The 21,722-nt window shown below is 38.1% G+C and overlaps 3 protein-coding genes across 9 annotated transcripts; 1 reads left to right on the top strand and 2 right to left on the bottom strand.

Moving 5' to 3' along the window:
* Positions 1 to 3,244: 3,244 nt before the first annotated feature.
* LOC106406042 (serine/arginine-rich splicing factor 4) lies at positions 3,245 to 6,926 on the bottom strand. Of its 3 annotated transcripts, XR_002659769.2 has the most exons (5): positions 6,173 to 6,914; positions 5,647 to 6,084; positions 4,981 to 5,506; positions 3,697 to 4,885; positions 3,245 to 3,563 (listed from the first exon to the last, which is right to left on the bottom strand). XR_002659769.2 is itself a non-coding variant. In XM_013846636.3 (4 exons), exons 1-4 carry the CDS (start codon positions 6,723 to 6,725, stop codon positions 3,772 to 3,774), a joined length of 2,619 nt encoding a protein of 872 aa, XP_013702090.1. In that variant the 5' UTR covers positions 6,726 to 6,926; the 3' UTR covers positions 3,611 to 3,771. The 3 variants fall into 3 exon arrangements, 2 of the variants coding, with proteins under 2 accessions (XP_013702090.1, XP_013702089.1); XM_013846636.3 differs by lacking the exon at positions 3,245 to 3,563 and having other exon boundaries at positions 3,611 to 4,885; positions 4,981 to 5,494; positions 6,173 to 6,926; XM_013846635.3 differs by lacking the exon at positions 3,245 to 3,563 and having other exon boundaries at positions 3,611 to 4,885.
* Positions 6,927 to 17,608: 10,682 nt separating this feature from the next.
* LOC106402577 (probable magnesium transporter NIPA1) lies at positions 17,609 to 20,388 on the top strand. Of its 5 annotated transcripts, none has more exons than XM_013843347.3 (9): positions 17,609 to 17,864; positions 18,539 to 18,725; positions 18,826 to 18,882; positions 18,972 to 19,062; positions 19,157 to 19,317; positions 19,398 to 19,525; positions 19,597 to 19,734; positions 19,808 to 19,900; positions 19,986 to 20,388. In XM_013843347.3, exons 2-9 carry the CDS (start codon positions 18,596 to 18,598, stop codon positions 20,190 to 20,192), a joined length of 1,005 nt encoding a protein of 334 aa, XP_013698801.1. In that variant the 5' UTR covers positions 17,609 to 17,864; positions 18,539 to 18,595; the 3' UTR covers positions 20,193 to 20,388. The 5 variants fall into 5 exon arrangements, with proteins under 5 accessions (XP_013698801.1, XP_013698802.1, XP_022562057.1 ...); XM_013843348.3 differs by lacking the exon at positions 17,609 to 17,864 and adding an exon at positions 17,971 to 18,169; XM_022706336.2 differs by lacking the exon at positions 17,609 to 17,864 and adding an exon at positions 18,182 to 18,339.
* Positions 20,337 to 21,679, bottom strand: LOC106450596 (F-box/kelch-repeat protein At3g23880-like). The gene has a single exon (XM_013892281.3). It carries the CDS (start codon positions 21,598 to 21,600, stop codon positions 20,473 to 20,475), a length of 1,128 nt encoding a protein of 375 aa, XP_013747735.2. The 5' UTR covers positions 21,601 to 21,679; the 3' UTR covers positions 20,337 to 20,472.
* Between the last annotated feature and the right edge of the window lie 43 nt (positions 21,680 to 21,722).

Here is a 21,722-nt window from a genome sequence, read left to right as displayed (position 1 = left end):
AAAGAAAGGAAAAGAAGCTCGACCAAGGCTTTGCCTAAATGACATTATATTCACCCTATAAGGTCCATTGAATTAAGTAGAGAAAATGGTTTCCAACAATGGACAAAAGGGAATAAGAGTACCTAAATTAAAATCGCCTAAGTGGTCGAGACTACATTCTCTATTGATCTAGTGATCAATATGATATTAGGCATATAGCCAGGGCAATCATATTTGATTAACCCACGAAATTTATCACTTAGATGGCATTACCATACTTAGCCATTCGGATTATGATGCAAATATTTAAAAGGGCACAAATGTTATCCCATAAGATCTCACGTGTGTGCAATATATCTATGCACAAGGGAATTTATTGTCCCAAGCACCACGAATTAGAGTATGTTCATGAGGGGGAGTGAGGACAAATCCCATGATACATGACCATACTAAAATCCGTGAAACATGGTCCACAACCATATTACATATTGGTTGAATTTGATATAAAGACCATTACCTATAAGGTTCAAATTCTAAAAGTCCATATGCTTGGGGACACCATGAGTTATAAAAGAATGAACCTGCATCAGGCCATAGTAATTATATCAGGCCATATAAGTGATCATAGATATTCCCACCTCAGACTGATACGGGTCATGAGTCCAGACATATATCATCTTAAGATATTATGAAAGACTCCACCACAAATATATGTGCCATCTAAGATCATGTGATCTTAGAATCTCATAAAGAGGATTGGGAATATATGTTGGATATATATTATGAATATACTTTCTCCATAAGTTTAAAAGAAACCTTGAGCCAAAATGGGTGATCTAACTATAGGCCAAGGAACAAGGATTACATAAGGTTTATGAATCCGAATATCCAACAATGAAAGGAGAAAAGTAATAAGCTCGTATAAAGAATGATAAAGAATGGTATCTACCATCTGGTATCTACCATCAATGTCTTGGCAAAGATCCTCGGACTAGAAAATAATTTATAGACGTCCATATGCTACAATGATAGCAAAATAAAATGCCAGACACATTGACCCGAGAGAAAGAATGACTATGTCATCCCAGCTTAGCACCACACGGTTTTGATGTCTTAAAGACACAACCAAGTTGCTACAAAGTCTATATAAGATAGACCAAATAAATGTTCCAAATAAAGTTCCATAAATTCTAAGGAACCTCGGAAAGAAAGAAAGGTGCATGAGATAAAATCCGAGTTTTATTAAAGAAAACCATTCCAGACATTGAGATATAAGGCTGGCCAGCTGAACAACTAGGTACCATACCATATAGCTTGGGACGCCAAGTTATAAGGTTATTAAGGTCCTAGATAATGAAATCTCAAATTGATTTATACCATGTCTGGAACTAAAAGGAACTATATATATATATATATATATATATATATATAAGTGTGTCGACACATACATTCATAGAAAATGCGCAAGTATGTAGCACATAAATACAAAGATATGTATCGAGGATCATAAACCCACACAAGAGTACTCATAATGAATAATAAAAGAAACGTGGGGTTTAAAGTGATATATAAAAGGCGTATTGTGTTGTCCATGAATATGTAAACGCCATATGATGCCCAGTGAATATATAAATCCTGAAAGAAGGATAGATCGTGAGACAGACCGGGAAAAGTCTATATAATCCAATGTGGTGGATACTACTACATATTTCACTACATATGATGTCTGGAAGAAATTCAAAAGATGTAGTATGCTATATATGACTCACTGGATGATGATGATAATATTATTGGTACCAAAAGGTTTACCAAACGGTATTGAGCTCAGAATCAAAAGATGAGAAAAGAAGTTCTCTTGAACAGCATTTTCCTAAAGCTGTTCATGGACTGAATTAAATTACTACATGTAAGCAAGTGAAGAGTTCTATAAGAACAATTCAAATCAGTCCATAGAGGAATTTAAAATTCTTTATACTAACCAGCCTAAGATAGGTTAAATGGTTATTCATTAAACCTAAGAAAAGGTTATAGACCATCACCACAAATTAGCCAAATTTTGTTAATACTTTTGGTTGGTTGAATTCTCAGCATGAACCAACCAAGTTGTGGTATGAATGAATAAGCTATTATAAAGATAAGCTATAAGATCGAAGTTCATCTTTGAACAAAAGGTATAGGACCACATTATGCGTCCATATGCGACCCAACGGGTCCGGCCATCATATATGAAGATAATGCAGCTTGCATTGCTCAACTCAAAGACGGGTATATCAAAGCTGACCGAACCAAACATATTCTACCCAAGTTCTTCTTTACCCATTAGTTGCAGAAAGCTGGAGAGGTCAACGTCCTTCAGATCCGGTCTAGTGAAAACTCAGCCGACCTCTTCACCAAATCATTGCCCTCTTGCACATTCAGGAAGTTCACGCAACAAGATTGGCACACATAGACTCAAGGACCTTCAGTGATGTCCAAATCAGGGGGAGTAATGTGTGTTGTACTCTTTTTCCTTTCTCTGGTTTCCCTTTTTACCACATTGGGTTTTGGGTTTTCCGGGAGAGGTTTTAATGAGGCAACATTAGCATGTTACAAACCCTATATGGTTATGGCATCCAAGGAGGAGTGTTATGAATCATGAAGTGGATGGTCCATAATCTAGACCATACAAGTTCAACACCATACAAGTTCAAGACCATACAAGTTCAAGACTAGAGTCCATTGGGGGTTTACATCCAACCACATGGAAGACCCATTCAACCTTAGTCTTTATGAGTTTGATCATGTCATTATGTAGAGTATTTTTGTAATCAATTCTCCATTTGACTCCACCTTGTATGAGCCATTATATATAGTGGTGTAAATAATAAAAAATATACAACACATTCTCACGAATTTTCTCTCAAGTCTTAACGAGAAGAAAATTAAAAAAAAAACATTTTCTATACACAGTAGACTCGGCTCTATTTTTAAAAGTAAACTAGACTCGAGTCTTTACTAAATTCTTGTAGATTTTATTCTTTTTTGGGGGCTATTTCAATTCTTGTAAAAGTATGAAATACGTAGCCAAATGAAACCAAGGTATTTATTATTGTTGTCCTAATTAAGCTCATAGCAAAAGCATTGTCTATACACTCATTATCCTCTTCCGAGTTTTATCAAAGAACTCTACAAGCAATGACCCTTGAAGAAGACGAACCATGGATCCTCTCGAACAAATGGAACTGATGTTAAACTTTAAGAGGAACATGTTGATCATAATGGAAGATGATCTTTGATTGGTTGTATAATATTCCATTTCCACTCAACTATTATTACAATGACGACACTAATCTCAAAGATGTGTGTGTTGGTGAACTTGCATTTAATCCCCCGCACCAAAAAAAAGAAAAGAAAAACAAAGCAGAGATTATGTGAGGATCAGGTTTCCGTACAACAGCCTAATGGTACATTGACATTAGTCAGATACGAATACCTGTCAATCCACTGAGTCTACAATCCTAAGGATCAAGAAACCAATTGAAGATTTTCAAGAGAATCGAAAACTATGCTCATACTTGAAGTTGCTCATACTTGAGGCTGTTTTCCTGAAAGAGACCGTAACAAAATTTACGTCACTCTTTAACCTGAAAGCTGCTGAAACAATCTACCATATATCTTGAAAGATGGATGTGAAGCAGAAACAGTTTTGATAATCTTTGAACAGTTCATCGAAAGTACCATTGATAAATTTGAAAAGTAGAACGTTTCAATTGGAGAAAAGGCCCAAGGACAGTCTGCTTTTTAAACAGCTGATCATTCAGAACTAACAGGAGAGGATCTATCACCTCTTCCTTTGTCGTCACCAGGAGAAGCTGACCGCAATCTTTCATGACGTTTTGATCTTTTATCTCTTGAATTCCTCTTCTCTCTCGATCTTGATCTCGACCTTGAGTGTCCCTTATGTCTTGATGATTTCTTTTCATCAGGGGATGACCTTCTCTCTCTCCTATGCCTACCCTCAGAAGACACCGACCTCGACCGCCTTCCACTGCGTCGCTTAGACTTTCTGTCCCTGCTCTGAGTCTCCTTGGTATGATGACTACGCTTACCCTCCGCTGATTTTGACCTGGACCTCCTTCTACGTGATTCTGTCTTTTTATCTTCATCCACCTCATTTCTTCTAGAAAATCTGTGGTTAGTTTCCCATGATCTAGACCTAGACCTTCCCCTCCTCTCCTCCTTCATATTGCCGTCATTCTCTTCAGCACCATCAACTTCCTCATGAGAGCCATTGTTGATTTCCAATGATCTAGACCTGGACCTCCCCCTGTGTTTCCGTTCAGTATCATCAGAACTTCTGGATGAGGCTCTGGTTCTTTTCCGATCTTCACGAGATCTTGACCGGTTTTTGTGATGTTTCAGTTCCTCAGCTCTAGCTTCATCCTTCTTATCTGCAGAATCTTCCACTGATCTAGATCTTGAACGAGCTCTACGTTTGTGTTTTGTTTCTTCATCATCTCTTGGTGTTGAGTTAGTTTCCTTATCTCGCCTAGGCGATCGTGAACGAGCGCGAGATGATTTCTTATCCCCGCGAGATGAGCTATCCCGTCGATGTCTTGACAGCTCTGAATCATCCTGCTTGGATTTTCTCTTCTTGGGGCTTACACTCCTACTTCTCCTTGACCTAGATGAATGGTGCTCATCTGATCTACCGTATCTCCTACTTTCAGAAATATCCCTCGAATCTCTATATGACCGCCTTCTCTCCTCATAGGTTGATCGCCGATGATATCTAAACGGTGATCTTGACCTATGACTTCGTGGGCGACGAAAGGGTGGTGAATAAGTCGGAGATCTCCGCCTTCGCCTGTAACTAATTGGTGATTTTGACTTCGATCTAGATCTGGCTGGAGAGTTAGATGGTGACCTGCACAAGAGTGGCGACTATCAGTTCAGCTCTCAAATAATATGACAATGTCATCAAAAAGAGCAAAGAGCAAGCCACAGGTCATGGAAGCCCACCTAGGTTTCTTGTCGTCTTCTTTCTCGTCATTTACAACTCCATCAGGATTCAGTTTCCTGCTTATCTCTGCAGCTCTAGCTGCTGCAAGCTCGGTGGCAGACTTCATGGTGGCAGCCCTATTCGCAGCCTGCTGAGTAGCCATGGCTTGTTGCATCAGTATAGCCTGTTGGAACTGCATCTGCTGCATCGCGACGGCCTGTTGCATCATCATTGGTAATGAGGACGAAGAAGAGTTATCGGAAGATGGTTTTCGAGGAAGCGATTTCGCAATCTCAACATTCAAAGGCCTACCACAGACTTCCATATTATTTAATGCCAAAGCAGCGGTTGCTTCTTCGGTCTTTCCGTATTCTATATAAGCAAGATCCTTCGAATCAGTTATAGTACAGTTAACCACTGTGCCACAGAAGCTAAACAGCTGCTTAAGCTGTTCAGTTGTAAGCAGAGGACTCAGATTGCTAACTTGGAGAAATTTCTTCAATGCTTCCCCCGTTACTTCCTTTTCCGGGGAACCTAAATCAGAAACTACTTCAACTCATGAGTATCCCAACAGGAAGCAAACTAAATTTCTATGTAATTACATATAGAATCCACAAGGGACCCAAACAAAAATCGCGTATATATTATAGAGAGAGAGAGAGGCCAAGAATGAAAGGACAGAATACCTAAAGAGCCTTTGTTTGATCGAGACTGTGCTTGCATCTGAGAAGCGTGGGCTTGAAGGGTTTGTGCAGCGACAATAGCCTGAGCAGCAGCCATTGCTGCAGCCGAAGGAGCCATAGGTACCTGACTTAGATTACCCATGCTTGTTGTTGCAGCTATAGCAGTCATGAGCAAATTCTGTGGAGGGTGATTCAACTTGCACATAGTGTTTGCACATCTACCGTTAAGATATTCCCGGCACACTTCCCCAAGAGAAGCTCCAACCCCAGGCAGTATAGCACCACCTGAAGGACCAAGGGAAATGCCAGGAACCATCCCTAACATCCCTGGGAAAGCACCCGAAACAGAACCAGTGTAGTTCGGCATGTTTGGCATTGTCTGATTGATAAGGTTTGAGTATGAAGCTGGAGCAGAACCAATCAGTCCGGTAGAAGAAGACCCTGTTTCAGTTTTTGATAAAGACAGAACCTTTGAACATCAGACGAACAATCATAAGTTAATTATTTGAAAGTGAGATGAAGATCATACCTTGGCTAAAGAAGACAGGGAAAGGACTTCCCATGATAGCAACCCCATTGCACTCAACGCTCACCATATAGTTACCTCTCTTAGGCACAACGTAGGTAACAGAATAACTCCCATCTCCAACATCTTTCACCACACCTTCTTGATCAGTACCACCAACACCAACACCAGGAGACACTTTAACCCTAATCAAAGCCCCACCATTAGGAACTTTTCTTCCATCAGAGTCCTTCGTTACTACTATAAACGTTGACGGAGCACAGGCCGTTCCTCCACCGATGCCAGCTCCGGAAGCCGTGGACTTACTCGGATCCACAGGACCGATTGGTTTTCTCGATAGGTAATCAGATTCGTCGTCGGAATCGCTATCGGATTCTGGTGAAGATTCCGGTGCCGTGGAAGATGGAGCAGGTTCAATCAACGGCGTTTGTTGGTCGGAGCCTTTGAAAGTGGCGTCGAAAGCTGCTTTTGCGGCGGCGTCTTTCTCTCCGTCGTCTTTGATTTTGGCGTCTTCGGCGTGTTTCATCCAGAAGGGCTTACCGGCGTTAGAAGCCATTGACGCAAGTAGCGCTTAACAGCAGTTTCGGCTTCCGTCGATCTGAATAGAGCAGAGGCTAAGCTTCCATCACCAAAACTAGAGAGAGAAGAGAGAATGGGGGAACTCGGAGGTAGATCCCGGCGGGTCTAGGGTTTCTAGATATGCAATCGAATCGAAGGGAAAGGGGACAAAGTCGAATCTTTTTATCTAAGCCGCAAGTGGACGATTTTTTTAATTATTTACTTTTCTTTTTTTAGGCGTAGGCAAAGAACTATAACCCTCTCTGTTAAAGAGAGGCTCTTCGAGTTTTAGGTCCCTATGTTTGAGACCAGAATTACAAAATAACATTGTATCGAATTCGAAATTTATTTCCATCTTCTTCAACTATATTGCTCTCGTTACAAAAAATTCCAAAGTGGAATCAGGAGAATCAGAATATGGATCAATGATGTATGATAATATAATTGGATTACTAGTGGACTTGTAGTTCCAAACAGAATATGCATCGATGATGTTTTCTATAAATATAAGTTTTTTTCACAACTAATAGGGTTTTTTGCAAAAGTGACTCAAAACTTGAAGTCAAACAGAAAACTAACCTTTTTTTTTGACTCTTTTTTTTTGAGATTTTAACCTCACACCTGCATTTTATCTACGAAAATATCATTAACATTTTTTTTTTCTTTTTTTCGAAAATGGCTTCTTTACTGTCTCAACCTCATCTTCTTCAAGTATTTACAATATTGCCACTGCAATGAATAGTGGCAACAACCTTGTACGAACTGTTTGGAGCTTTTAATGCCCTTTAATGCACGTAAATCTCTTTACACTCTCTCTGTTTCAATTGTTATGAACTAAAAACAACATTTCTTTCACTTTCTCTCTATATTCATCCAAAAAACTCAAGTTTTTGATTCAAAATATGGGCTATGGTTGACAGAGCCATATTTCTTTCGTTTTGACTTACGGTTGCTTTCGTTTGAGGTTTTGGGTGGTTGGAGAAGACCCTGTGTGCAAACGAAGTCATCTCACCTAGTTTAAGGTACGAATTTGAATTTTCTTTCAAGATCTGTTCGCGTAGAAGACTTACTAGTAAGTCATCTGTATGTAGAAGACTTACTGATGAGTCTTCTGGTCAAACGGACGACTTAAATTAAGTCGTCCAGCTTTGTTTGTTAAAAAAAAACACTCCAGACGACTTATATATAAGTCGTCTACGAGAAACGGTCTAGTTTTGCATTTGACCGAATCGTGTCAGATCTTTGACTATTTCTGGACGACTTATAATTCAGTCGTCTCTGGAAAAGTTAAAATTTCAATATTTTATGAAAACTTGACGACTTACGTGTAAGTCGTCCTAGGTTAGTTTTGTAATTGAAAAATAAAACTTCATAATTTAACTTTAACCAGACGACTTAATATAAAGTCGTCCCTCCAGAAGACTTAATTTAAAGTCGTCCGGGGAAAGCAAAGTCGTCTAGAATTTTTCCCAATTTTCTGGTCAAACCTTGCTTATCCCGGACGACCTTAAATTAAGTCGTTTAGCTGGACGACTTTCATCTAAGTCGTCTGGAGAAAGTTAAATTTCAAGTTTTATTTTTCAATTACAAAACTAACCTAGGACGACTTACACGTAAGTCGTCAAGTTTTCATAAAATATTGAAATTTTAACTTTCCCAGAGACGACTGAATTATAAGTCGTCCAGAAATAGTCAAAGATCTGACACGATTCGGTCAAATGCAAAACTAGCCCGTTTCTCGTAGACGACTTATATATAAGTCGTCTGAAGTTTTTTTTTTAACAAACAAATCCGGACGACTTAGAATTAAGTCGTCCCTTTTAATTTTCAATTGCAAAAGTGACCTCTTTAGACGACTTACCTTTAAGTCTTCTGGACGACTTAATGCTAAGTCGTCTGCGGCAATGTTTATTGAACTTCTTCATTTTCTCTATGTTTACTAATGTGTTTTATTTTGAATATTTGCAGATGATTTTTCAGTTACATGCAGTGTATGGAGAATGGTTGTTGAGAGATTTCCGTTGGGATTTTGTGGTTGATGATCTCAAAGGAGCAAGATTGTTTTTATTGAATGAAGATTCAACACATGCTGAACTTGTTGCAATGGCTCAAGAAGATTATAACCTGGACATGAGAACAGTGAGTGTGGAGATTAGCTACTCATTACCAGCAGAAATGATGATGGCTCCAGGCAGTCTTCCCATTCATGTTACAAGTGATAGACAAGTTCGAAACTTGCTGGAGATACTCAAAACCCATAGAGTATGTCTTTGTGTATCAAGCCGCAGCAAGGTCGAAACGGTTTCAGAGAAAAGGGATATTGATGAAGCTGGTGAATGGGAAAAAGATGTTGGTGATAATGATGAAGCTGGTGAATGGGAAGAAGATGTTGGTGATGATGATGAAGCTGGTGAATGGGAAGAAGATGTTGGTGATGATGATGAAGCTGATGAATGTTTTGAAGATGTTGGTGATAATGAGTTTGTTGAAGATGAAAATCAAGATGGGGAGGAGGAAAATGGGGTGGAGGATGCTGATAATTCTATTGTTGGTGAAACGGATCAGAATGGTGGGGATTACAGTCTTTATGGAAAGGTTCCAGATGAGGACGAGGAAGATGATGATAATATTTGTTTTGAAGAAATCCAAAAGACATATGCTAAGACAAATGCTATTGAAGGAGGAAAATCGAATGGTACCAGTATCTATGTCAACCAGAGTTTTGTTAGCAAGGGTGCACTGCTTTCAGAGCTGCGGTTGGCAGCAGTGAGGGGCAAGTTTTCTTTCAGATTATACAAATCAACGAAAACTCTCGTTGTGGCAACATGTCCGGTTAGCTATTGTGGATGGAAGGTCAGAGCGAGTGTCAAACATGGGACAAACACGTTTTGGGTAACAAAGTATGTGGAAAAACATTTATGCTCAGCGGGAGACCGAATCGCTCAGCGGAGACACTGTACTCCGAAGTATGTAGGTAGTCTTTTCATTGATCGTGTTGGAATCATTGATGGGATAACTCCGCAGCATATCACTGATGCAATGAGGAACATGTTTGGCATGGCGCTTGATTACACCACTTCATACAGAGCACTGTTATATGCACAAAGATTGGTGAGAGGATCAGCAGAAGAAGGGTATTCGCGTCTGGCATCATATCTCGAGCAAATCTCCATTGCAAATCCTGATTCTATCACGGCAATAGAACTTGATTCTATGAAAAGATTTAAGTATCTATTTCTCTCTTTTGGAGCTTCTATCAAAGGTTTTAAGTATCAGAGAAGGGTCATTGTGGTGGATGGAACTCACCTAAGTGGAAAGTATGGAGGAACTATGTTAGTTGCAGCCGCACAAGATGGCAATTTTCAGATATTCCCATTGGCTTTTGGGATCGTGGATGAGGAAGATATACCTTCTTGGGAATGGTTTTTCACAAAATTGGCTAGTTGTATATCTCATGACAAGCCTCTGGTGATAGTCTCCGACCGGCACAAGGCCATTAAAAGTGCGTGTGATAAGGTGTTTCCTTGGGCAACCCGAGGAATATGTTATTATCACCTTCAAGATAACATTGTCAAAAAGTTTAAAGGGAAACATCTCATGTACTTGGTGAAAGGGGCTGCTTATGCTCACACGGTTTACGATTTTGACCGGTACATGGCTGAGATACGGAGTGCAAACCCGGAACTTGCAACGTATTTGGAGAAAGCCGACGTCAGGCTATGGTCAAGGGTTTATTGTAAGGGGAACATGTTCAACATAAAAACAAGCAACATTGCTGAATCTATTAATTCCGCACTGAAGCGAGCAAGAGGATTTCCGATTACGTTCCTGCTGGAGTTCATAAGGCAGAAGTTAGGAAAATGGTATTGGAAAAGGAGACAAGATGCTTTGAGTCTCACAACTGAACATAGCGGGGGTGTTGAATACTTGCTTGCTGTTCGAGAAGAGATAGCGGGTACGATGACGGTCGAACCAATTGATGGATGGCATTTCTTTGTCAAAGGTGGCAAAATGGAGCTGATACTGCTCTCTCCAAGACTGGGAAAAGTTGTGATCCAGGAAGCACATTCGCTCGCTCCTGAAAGCTTGTGGGTTCTCCTGATACCTCTGCCTTAGCACATTAATCCAAGCATCTATATGCTGCATATTAAATATAACAAGTTAGAAGTTACCAGACGACTTAAATATAAGTCGTGTGCAGAAGACTTACGCAGTCTTCCAGCCATCCTCTGGCTGTCCGGAGGAAGTGGTACCACCTTGTTGGTGATGTACGTGGTTTGTCCTCGGTCTTAGTTAAATAATGACTGCAAACAAAAAAGCAATCAGTTTTGGACGACTAAATCAAGCTATTATGGGTAAAGCAATCACTTACGGATCAGTTTTCAACCAATCAGCGAGTTCCTTCAACTTATCTTTGTTTACTGGCGGAAATGGATTACAGGCTGCCACTTTATCTTTTTTTTCTCTGCCGTATAAGGAGATCTCACAGTGGGAGCAGGTTTCTTCGCTCGTTTACTCTTTGCACGCTTGTCCAATACAACCAGGTTCGGTTCTGAAACTGGATCGCTTGGCTCGGTGGAAGCGAGGCTCGGTTGTTGATCGGTGGAAGCGAGGCTCGGTTGGTGATCGGTGGAAGTGACAGCAACAATCTCTTTGGAGGTGACACCATCTGCTTTATCCTCCGGCAAGATCTTATTTACCGAGTTCGCCTCGGTTGCTGTATCCTCCGGCAACCATCTCTGCAATAAAAGTTGCACACAAGTTAACCCTGGACGACTTAAATAAAAGTTGTCTGGACGACTAGTTGACCCTGGACGACTTAAAATTAAGTCTTCCGTGGTCAACTAGTCGTCCAGACAACTTACGTTTAAGTCGTCCAGGGTCAACTAGTCGTCCAGACAACTTTTACAGTCGTCTGGACAACTAGTTAACCCTGGATTTGATACTAACCTCTTTGATTTGAGGAGGCTGTTTCTTTTGAGGAGGAGGCTGTTACTTTTGAGGAGGAGGAGGCTGCTGCTGTTTCTTTTGAGGAGGAGGAGGCTGCTGTTTGGTTTGATGAGGAGGAGGAGGCTGCTGCTGTTTCTTTTGAGGAGGAGGAGGCTGCTGTTTGGTTTGATGAGGAGGAGGCTGGTTACTAACCACGGTTTCATTGGCATGAGGGGTAGCCTGTTTGTTTCTACCCCCGGTTTCTTTGGCAAGAGGGGTAGGCTGTTTATCTTGAGGGGTAGCCTGATTGGTTAGAGGTGGAGGGGTAGCCTGATTGGTGACACCAACCTTCTTCTCCACAGCTTCCAATCTATCGGACAACTTCCTAAACTCCCTCATGCACTTATTAAACCCTTTTTTCATGCAGTCAGCTACGCCCTTGAACATAATTTCCAACTCCTCTCTGGTCACCCCTCTAGCCTCTTCTCTAGCCTCTTCACTAGCCACTTTAGGAGCCTCTTTACGAGCTTTCTTCCGAGGTCTTGGATTGTCTTCCTCCTCCTCCTCCTCCTCCTCCAACACAACCATCTCTTTGGCCTTCTTCGATGGAGTCACAACCTTAGGTTTTGTATTGACCTTAGTACCAGTGACTTCCCAGCAATCCATGGTCCACTTCCACGGTCTCCGCTCATACATGACTTTAATGATGTTCTCCGCGGGCAGGTCCTCAACCTCAGAGTCCCATTTTGGCCACATTTCACTAATGTCCTTCTCAACAAAGTTGATCACGCGGGTCTGCAGTAAATAGAAGAATCGAGTTAGATATTTGAAAAAAAATACTAAATAGACGACTTAATTATAAGTCGTCTACTAAGTCGTCCAGCTGGAAGACCTTCCAGACGACTTATAATAAGTCGTCTAATAAGTCGTCCAGATGGAAGACTTTCCAGACGACTTAATTAAGTCGTCCGATAAGTCGTCCAGCTGGGAAGACTTTCCAGACGACTTATTATAAGTCGTCCGATAAGTCGTCCAGCTGGACGACCTTCCAGACGACTTATAATAAGTCTTCTGCGCAGTCTTTTGGATTGAAGTAAATACCTGACTCAAGATAGCAGCTTTCATTGATCTGCGGCCTTTGCTGCCCTCGTAAGCCAGTATCGGTGGAGACGGACTGTCTGCTCTGGGACCACCAATACTAGCACCCAATTTCGGCATAGCTGTGTACGTCCAGACCTGAAGAACTTGTATAAACCCATCCACGGTGTAACAGCCAGCAATTTCTTTGTTCCACAAAGAGTCCATCAGCACCTTAAACGCGACTCTCCCCCATGGATAATTCTCAAACCGTTCTAAATCCATCACTAGCCTTGCCAGAGTAGATCGTGTAGCGGTTGAAAACTTTTTCCCTTCAATGAATCCAGTGAAGATGGAGAGGTACGCGAGCCGCTTGCGATCTTCCCTGGACCAATCCCCGCATCTCTTCAGTGCTACTATTATCTGATCAGTAGTTGACCCAGCTTCCAGATGAACTCCCAACATCCCCCAGAAAGAAACCATCTCTGGGGTAACGTCACATTTTGGTGTCTCAAGGTCCTCGATGTACTCGCAGTTTAGACCAGTGAGGTTTTCAAACTCTAACAGTGAAAACCTCAAAGGTTCTGGACCAACGAGAGACCACATCTCATACTTCTTCTTAATGTCCAGCTTGAAACTGAGCATGTAGTGAACCAGCCTTGAAGCCCAACCAAATCCCTGCTCCTTGAACTTGATGAAAACTCCCAAACTCGACTCCTTGAGCTCTTCAAATTCGTCATCAGTAAGAGCTTTCCTAAGAGCAGTATGCAACTTGCTGTTATCCGTATGATACGAAATGCTATTGTGGGCTTCTGGCTCTTCCCCTGATGTGTATAACCTACGGGGGAGTTCTGGAATATCCATCCTTTTTGTCTGCAAAATAATCAAAGACAACAATATAAGTCCAGACGACTTAGTAGACGACTTAAATTTAAGTCGTCTGGAAAGTCTTCCAAATGGACGACTTATATTTAAGTCATCTACTAAGTCGTCCAGTTGGAAGACTTTCCAGACGACTTAAATTACTTACAAGTCTTCCAGTCGCAGAAGGAGTTGGAGTACTCGTCATTGCGGTTATTGATCTGAAAAAATAAACGTGAAACGGTGAGAATGAGTAAATTGATAGAGACAACGTTTTATGTTCATCTTTTCCTCGAGATTGATGACTTAGCGGCGTTAGGGTTTACAGAGAAACGGCGCTAAGGTTTACAGAGAAGAAGCGGCGGCGCTAGGGTTTAGAAGAAGCGGCGGCGCTAGTGTTTAGAGGAAGCGGCGGTGAGAACGTTGGTGACCACGGTGGCGAGGGCGACGGTTTGTTCGGAAATAGTGGAAGCGGCGGCGCTAGGGTTTAGAGGAATCGGCGGCGCTAGGGTTTAGAGGAATCGGCGGCGCTAGGGTTAGAAGAAGCTGCGGCGACAACGGTGAGAATGAAGTGAGATAGATAGCTGACGTTGAGAACGATGGTTTGTTCGGAAATCGTGGGAATTCGAAATCGCCTTTGAGAGAGAACTGTTAGGGTTTCTGAATTTCGCGAAAAATGAAACAAAAAAATAAAAATCACCTTATATATTGGGTAAATAATCCGGTTAGCTTTAAAAGTACATTGGTAAACTTTAAGGTTTGGTCCGGTTTAGACGACTTATTCTGGCTGATAATGTACAACAGACGACTTAATATTTAGTCGTCTGTTTTCAGACGACAAAATATTAAGTCGTCCTAGACCCTAAAATGAACCCCTAAACTAAAATGACTAGATTAACTAACTAACCACGTTATAAAATCAAATTATACTTAAATAGTGTTTACTATACACAGAAATGAACACGCATAAGTAATTTTAAAAATTTTCAAAAACGGTTTTAATGCTTTCCAAAATCTAACCCTAAGAACACATACAATACTACAACATATGTTGATGAAACATAAACTAAAGAATATCATGACTCACTACTTTCACTCATCTATGCTGAAAACAATTGAAATTTGTTATATCTTAATTTATACCTCCTAAGACATATGTTAATTACATAATTCCCATTTTTCACTTATCAAAATATTTTTTACAAAATTTTTAAATTATGTTTAAGACTAACTGTCCAGACGACTTTCAGTTAAGTCGTCTGGACGACTTATTTTCAAGTCGTCTAAACAGACGACTTGCGAGGGGTAGAAACGTAAAAAAAATTCTGTTTTTTTGTTTGGTCACAAGGGGATAGTTGTAATTTCAATAGTCTTTTAGGTTACTTTTGCCTTTGACCCAAGTTGGGGTATTGTTTTGGGTTTGACTCCAAGTTTTGAGTCACACTTGGCAATTCTCCCCAACTAATAAGGTTTCCATTCGATTAAACCATCTCAAGCGTTTTAACTTGTTGGCAATTTTCATATCCCGTATATATTAATTCTAGAACATTACAACATATTTTTGTAGCCACGTGTCATCATTACGATGATTTTTAGAATTTTTAGAAAAATAATTTGGTTCATATAAATATATAGTATATTTTTTATTAAACTAAGTAACAAATTAATTAGTAGTGTACAAAATAATATTCTCAATTCTTTCTTAAATAAAAGCTACGGAATTCCCTAATATGATTAACATATATATGACAATTAATGATTATGAATAATATATATTTGATAACAATTTTTATATCTTCTCTCTTTTTGTTTAATTTTATATTATTAAAATAAATTAAAATAAATTACTAAAAATGACAAAAATCCCACATTGAAAATTTTGTGATCAATGGTTTAATATTTTTTTTTTGTTCAAGCAAGATACAAATGATCGTAAATCATATCAATATGAAGTCACATTAATAGATATTCATATTATATATATTAATATCATTAAAATTAAACTATATACTATATAAAAATGTTAATTTCAAAATTTTCACTGAAACATTATTGAAATCTTAATATTTTAATTTTAAAATTTTTATTGAAAAGTCTTACATTAAAAAATTTGTCATTAACGGTTAAAATTTTTGTTATAACAAATATACAAATGTTAATAAAATCATATGAGTACGAAGTGTCAATAATAAATATTTATATTAAAGTATATGATATATATATATATATGTAAATATCACTAAAGGTTAATTATATACCATATAAAGTAAATAAAATGATTTTTTAATTTATTTACCGAAACCATGATTGTAAATAAACAAAAGGTATTGGTTTTGATTTATTTGCTTACTCTAATATATATACTTTTATATATACAAATTATTTTTAAAATAGGTGGTTTCTAATATGTTATTTGATCATGACAATCCCATATATACACTTCTTCAAATTGAAGTGATTTTTAATATTGGAAGCACTATATATATATTAGTTCATTCAAATTAAATATTTTGTCTTGATTTTTATTCCTAAAAATCTTTTAGTAAAATATCACGACAAGATTCCAATCACCTTCTTTTGATTTTATTTGAAGAATGAGAGATTTGATCATTCGTCTAATATTTGTTTCTCCCTAATATTATATCTAGCTATTATAATTGTAAGAATGAGAGATTTAAATTATTTATTATATTTTTTTTGGTTTATCATTTAATAAATAAAAAGTCCTTAATCTATACATAGTTTACATATACTAGAATTGTAAAGTATTATATATATAGTTTTTTATCGGTAAACTATTAAGTAACTAAACCTCAAAAGCGCAATTTAATAAAATAAATTATTTGGTTTGTTGTTCTAGAATTAGATGATTTTTAGACCGGTATTTATATTTCAAGTCTTCACTTATATTCTATAACAGTTTGATATAATAGATTTGAACACTAACATGTGAATAGAGTTTGCCAGTGATTTTCTTCAAAATTTTGATTCTTAGATATGTATCTAGAGTGGAACTAAATTTTACAAATGTCCATCTTTTTAAAGTGGCAATTATGTAATTCACTAGAAAAAGTTAAAAAAAAACTCATATTAGTGAAACAGAAACGAGAACGAAAGCACAATTGTATAGCGGTAGAAAATGAAATCAATTATGGAGAGTTAATAGTAAACAAATCGAGAGAAGAAAACCTAATCTCCTTTCGTCATTTTACTGTTGCCTATCTGGTTTTGGTGATTTGTGTCAGCCGCAAAACTTAATTTTCTTTTGTGCATATAAAGTATTAAAAATAATTAAAACGAGATGTAATACGTTAATTATTCAACAACGATGATACATTTAAAAGACCAAAATTTATATTCGTCATTTTACAATCGATAAAAATTGTAGGGTTGCAAAATGTTTAAACCATTTAATGAACAAACATTAGTATAAAAGACTAACCATGCGCATACGCGCGGGTTATCATCTAGTAAACTCTAAATCACAACCTAGTTGTTTTAGTGTTTTAAAAATTGTTATAGGCGAACATTTAGATATTGTTTTAGCTTTTTAATCTAATAAAGCATTGTAACATTATAATAAATAAATTATAGTAATGAAGATTATATAATAATATAATCATATAAGTTATATTTTCTTTAAAAAGATTATGATACCTCATATATTTTGCTATATGTACTTAATATATTTTTTAAAAAATATTTAGAACGTTTAAATAATAGTTGGGTTTTTTTTTGTTTTGAAACAAGTTGTGTATTTTTTCATTAGAGGTTTTAAACATTTTTTTGAGCAACTAGAGGTTTTAAACATTAAGTTTAGGTTTATTGTTAGTTGACTTCGTCTATAATTTTTTTTGAAACTGATTTTATTTAGGTTAGAAAATTCACAAAAGAAAAAGTTAATATAAATAAAAGAGAATTTTGTAAGAGGAAAAAAAAATAAGAATGAAGAAACTTTGGCATAAGTAAAAAAAAAATGGAAAAGAAAAGAATAAAAGGAAATAAAAGAAGGTGGAGAGCATGAAAGTATAAAAATTGGAAACAAATAAATGTGGAGTAGCAAAATATCCGAGCTGTTGCGTTACCAATATCCGCTGGATTCTTAATGCTCCCTCTGAAGCTTTAGTTAAATAAAAAACCCTAGTTTTTTTTAATCGAAATTTGCTAGAAAATCAGTTGTCTCCTTTCCCCATGGCCTCTTAGACTCTCACATTCTTCTTCCTTCTTCTTTTTTTGTTTTGGGGAAGAGAAGGTGGCAAAGCAGATAAAGGTACCTTACTACCTTTCAAATTCGAATATTCTAATAGAGGACACGTTCTTGCTAGCGATATTATTCTCCCTCACCACCTTTTAACTCAATCGTTTGTTTCTTTTCGCCGTAATCGTTTTCTTTGATTGCAATCGCGATTCTAATCTAATATAGCGTCTGAGTTCCGTGTTTGATGATAAGTGAAGCGATTGGATATAAGTGTTTGGCATGTTCTTCACTTGCTTCTTGTCTCTCCTACCATTTATATATTTTTTATATTAAAAAATTGATTGGAGAGAATTAATAGTTAAATGTGAATTTAAAAGGTAACGTATATCAGAGGGTTTTGAGTTCTCTCTTACGTTTTTTTTTGTTTCTGTTCATAAATCAGAGGAACAAGCCCATCAAAGTTTTTTTTTATGAAGAATCTTCTCTAAAGCATCGATTTTGATTTTATTCTTGGAGTAAAAAGTTTGTTTCTTCATTTTTTTTCTGGGTATAAAGATTTGTCCTTTTCTGGTTGATGAGCTCATCATTAAAGTAATCAATCATCATTTGAATTTTGTAGGAGCTCTATATTTCTACAATCTATCCAAAAAAAAAAAAAAAATCAGATTTTTAGTTGTAGTAAGAAATCTCATTTGATCATGTTCATAACCTGTTTTGTGTTTTTTTTTTTCTTTTTAAATCTGCAGGTGGAAATTTTTTATATCTCAGGCTGATTCATCTTTCTTATACAAAAACAAGGCAAGATGGATCAGATGTCATCTGATAACATTAATGGACTCATATTAGCAGTCTCCTCAAGTATCTTCATTGGCTCTAGCTTCATTATCAAGAAAAAAGGTCTCAAGAAGGCCGGTGCATCCGGGGTCCGAGCAGGTCTTTATATATGTCATTTTTGTTCTTGAATTCAGACTTCAGTTTTGCAATATTGGTTGTTAATGTTTTTTTTTTTTTTGTTGATTTTATCTACAATCAGGTGAAGGAGGACATGGATACTTGTATGAACCATGGTGGTGGGCTGGAATGATTACGAGTGAGTCTTATCAGTAATGTTCAAAAAATCTCTGTTTGAATTGTGCTGAGAGAGATATAACGAGTGTGTTTTGGTTATCTTCATTTTAGTGATTGTTGGGGAAGTAGCCAATTTTGCAGCCTATGCATTTGCACCAGCTATTCTAGTCACACCTTTGGGAGCTCTTAGTATTATATTCAGGTATCCTTGAATAACTACATTAGTATGATCATCATACTAAGATTATATAAACTATAGGTTATCTTGAAAACGAAAAAGCACATGTTTTACGCAGCGCAGTGCTAGCTCATTTCATTTTGCAAGAGAAACTTCACATATTCGGAGTGCTTGGTTGCGTCCTCTGTGTTGTTGGGTCTACAACGATAGTCTTACACGCCCCTCACGAGCAGGAAATAAAATCTGTCAAGCAAGTTTGGAAGCTTGCTATTGAACCAGGTATGATCACTAATCCACAAGCTTCGATGTGCAAGTAGATTCTTGTAAAGATTGATATGGACATTTTGCTGTTGGATCAGGGTTTCTAGTGTACTCTGCTGTGATCTTGATTGTGGTGCTTGTACTCATCTTCTACTATGAACCTCGCTATGGGAAGACTCATTTGATAGTTTATGTTGGAATCTGCTCTTTAATGGGTTCTCTCACTGTAAGCTCCTTCATCTCTCTCTCTCTCTCTATTAAGTATATTTCCTCAACCTTTGTCTCTTGTGTTGTTAGGTTATGAGTGTGAAAGCTGTGGCCATTGCCATAAAGCTGACGTTTTCAGAGATGAATCAGTTCAAATACTTCCAAACTTGGATTTTTATTATAGTAGTCACGGTTTGTTGCATTTTGCAAATCAATTACTTGAACAAGGTAAACAAAAAGCCTTCTAACTTTCATTGATTATCTGTTTCTGAGCTTCTTCTCTGTTGTATTTTGCAAAAAGGCATTGGATACGTTCAACACAGCGGTTATTTCTCCGGTTTACTACGTTATGTTCACAACTTTCACCATTATAGCTAGTATGATCATGTTCAAGGTCAAATCCTTTTCTTCCCTCCCAAGTTAAACTCCATCTAACATGACAAAACATGTTCTTAACCTCTCCTCTATGTGATTTATAGGATTGGGCTTCGCAGAGCGGGTTAAAGATCGCTACACAACTGTGCGGTTTTGTCACCATTTTGTCAGGAACGTTTCTGCTACATAAGACTAAAGATATGGGAAACAGTGCGAGTGGTCGTGGAGCTTCCTCTACGCCTAGAGACAATCCTGTCTTCACCAGTCCAGGATCTGGTCGGAGCTCCACCTCAGATAAAATAGCCTCCTGAGAATTTTTTATCATCCAAATGTTTGATCTAACATTCCAGATTCTTCTATATACGTAGACACGAGCACAAGGATGTGTGTTTGTATGTTGATGATTTTGTTAGGAATATTTGACTGATTGTTTTTTTTTTATATTGTTTCCCACATGAAAAATGTAACTTTACGATTAAAAGAAAGAACTAAAATACTTTTAAAGTAGATGTATAACAATGGTGCGCAGATAAACTGAACCAAATCCAAGTTGAAAACAATTGTTTTGCATAGGTCTGGTTAAAGCCAATCTTAAAGGTCCCTTGGAGAAACCAATGTCTTGATATAGACTTTAGCGTCCCGACAACTGCTCAAGCTGTCTTGAACTGGGTACTGGAACTTCCCATTGGCACAGTTGTATAGAGCTAAACCGGATCTAAATTCCAACAAAACCACCAAACCTCTTGAGATCCAAAGCGGTCTAACAAACTCAGTTAAACCGGGAATGCTCAAGAGTTTAGACCAAGATTCTCCTTCTCCAAACTCCTTCATCACCCAAACATCTGCATTTGCTCCTTTGCAATAACAAACCATCGAAAGACATCCTCTCAAATCTCCAAGTGTCATTGTAAAACATCCTCTCTTGCAACAGCCTGGTCCAAGAAGCTCCTTGAACACATCTCGTGACATATCGTATGATATGATGGTAGAAACTGATGATGATGAGTGAGTAGCTGCCCAGTTTAGTGTTCCGTTGATGTAGATGCCGGATCTTGACTTGTTAGCAAGAACAACTCCAGATGGAAAACAAGTGTTGCTGCTGCTTCTTCTCCATAGCTTTTTTCTCGTTGAGTAAACCATTACCTCTCTCTTCCTTTGTTGCAACAATGCACCTATCTTCCTTTGTTGCAACAATGCAACTATCTTATAGTCATCTTCAGATTCATCATAACCAAATCCATAGTTTACAACAGCCTCATCTCCCGTTTCAAGATCCGAACCACGCAATCTTTGTTGAAGCTTGATGGTGGGGTTCCACAAGTAGAAGCTTTTGTTGTAATCTACGTGGAAACAGACCAACCCATTGCAGGTTCCCACGACTTGGTAGTAATCTCTGCCTAAAAGCTCACCATCATGCTCAAAGACGTTGGCCATTGGCTGGTTATACAGAGAGTGGACGCAGCAGGACTTGAGATGGTATCGAGACGTTGTGATGACTCCGTATGGGCTCTTCTTAGAAGTGGTTGCCTTGGACGCCTCCAACCACAACGCGTGTTTCAGAATAAACAGAGTCTCTGAGATCAAAGACCTCCATGAGGTGCAAACGCATTTGAATCGCTTCAGTGACTTCACGGGTAGTCTCAAGAGAATCTCTTCCATCATTTCAGGAGGAAGGTTAGTTGGAGAGAAGAAGAAGCTCTCTATGGTGGGTTCCTCCATGAGTGTGAGCAGAGGAACCGCTGACTTCTTGGCTTTCAACCAGTAGTCTTGCAGCAGTTAAATATATAGGAAAAAGAAAGTGGAGATTATTTCTTTCTTTAGTTATATGCACAAGTGGGTGT

The sequence above is a fragment of the Brassica napus genome, chromosome C7, assembly GCF_020379485.1.
Source record: "Brassica napus cultivar Da-Ae chromosome C7, Da-Ae, whole genome shotgun sequence".
NCBI lineage: Eukaryota > Viridiplantae > Streptophyta > Magnoliopsida > Brassicales > Brassicaceae > Brassica > Brassica napus.
The sequence above is the reverse complement of the archived record's forward strand: the minus strand, read 5'-3'. Positions and strand labels throughout refer to the sequence as shown.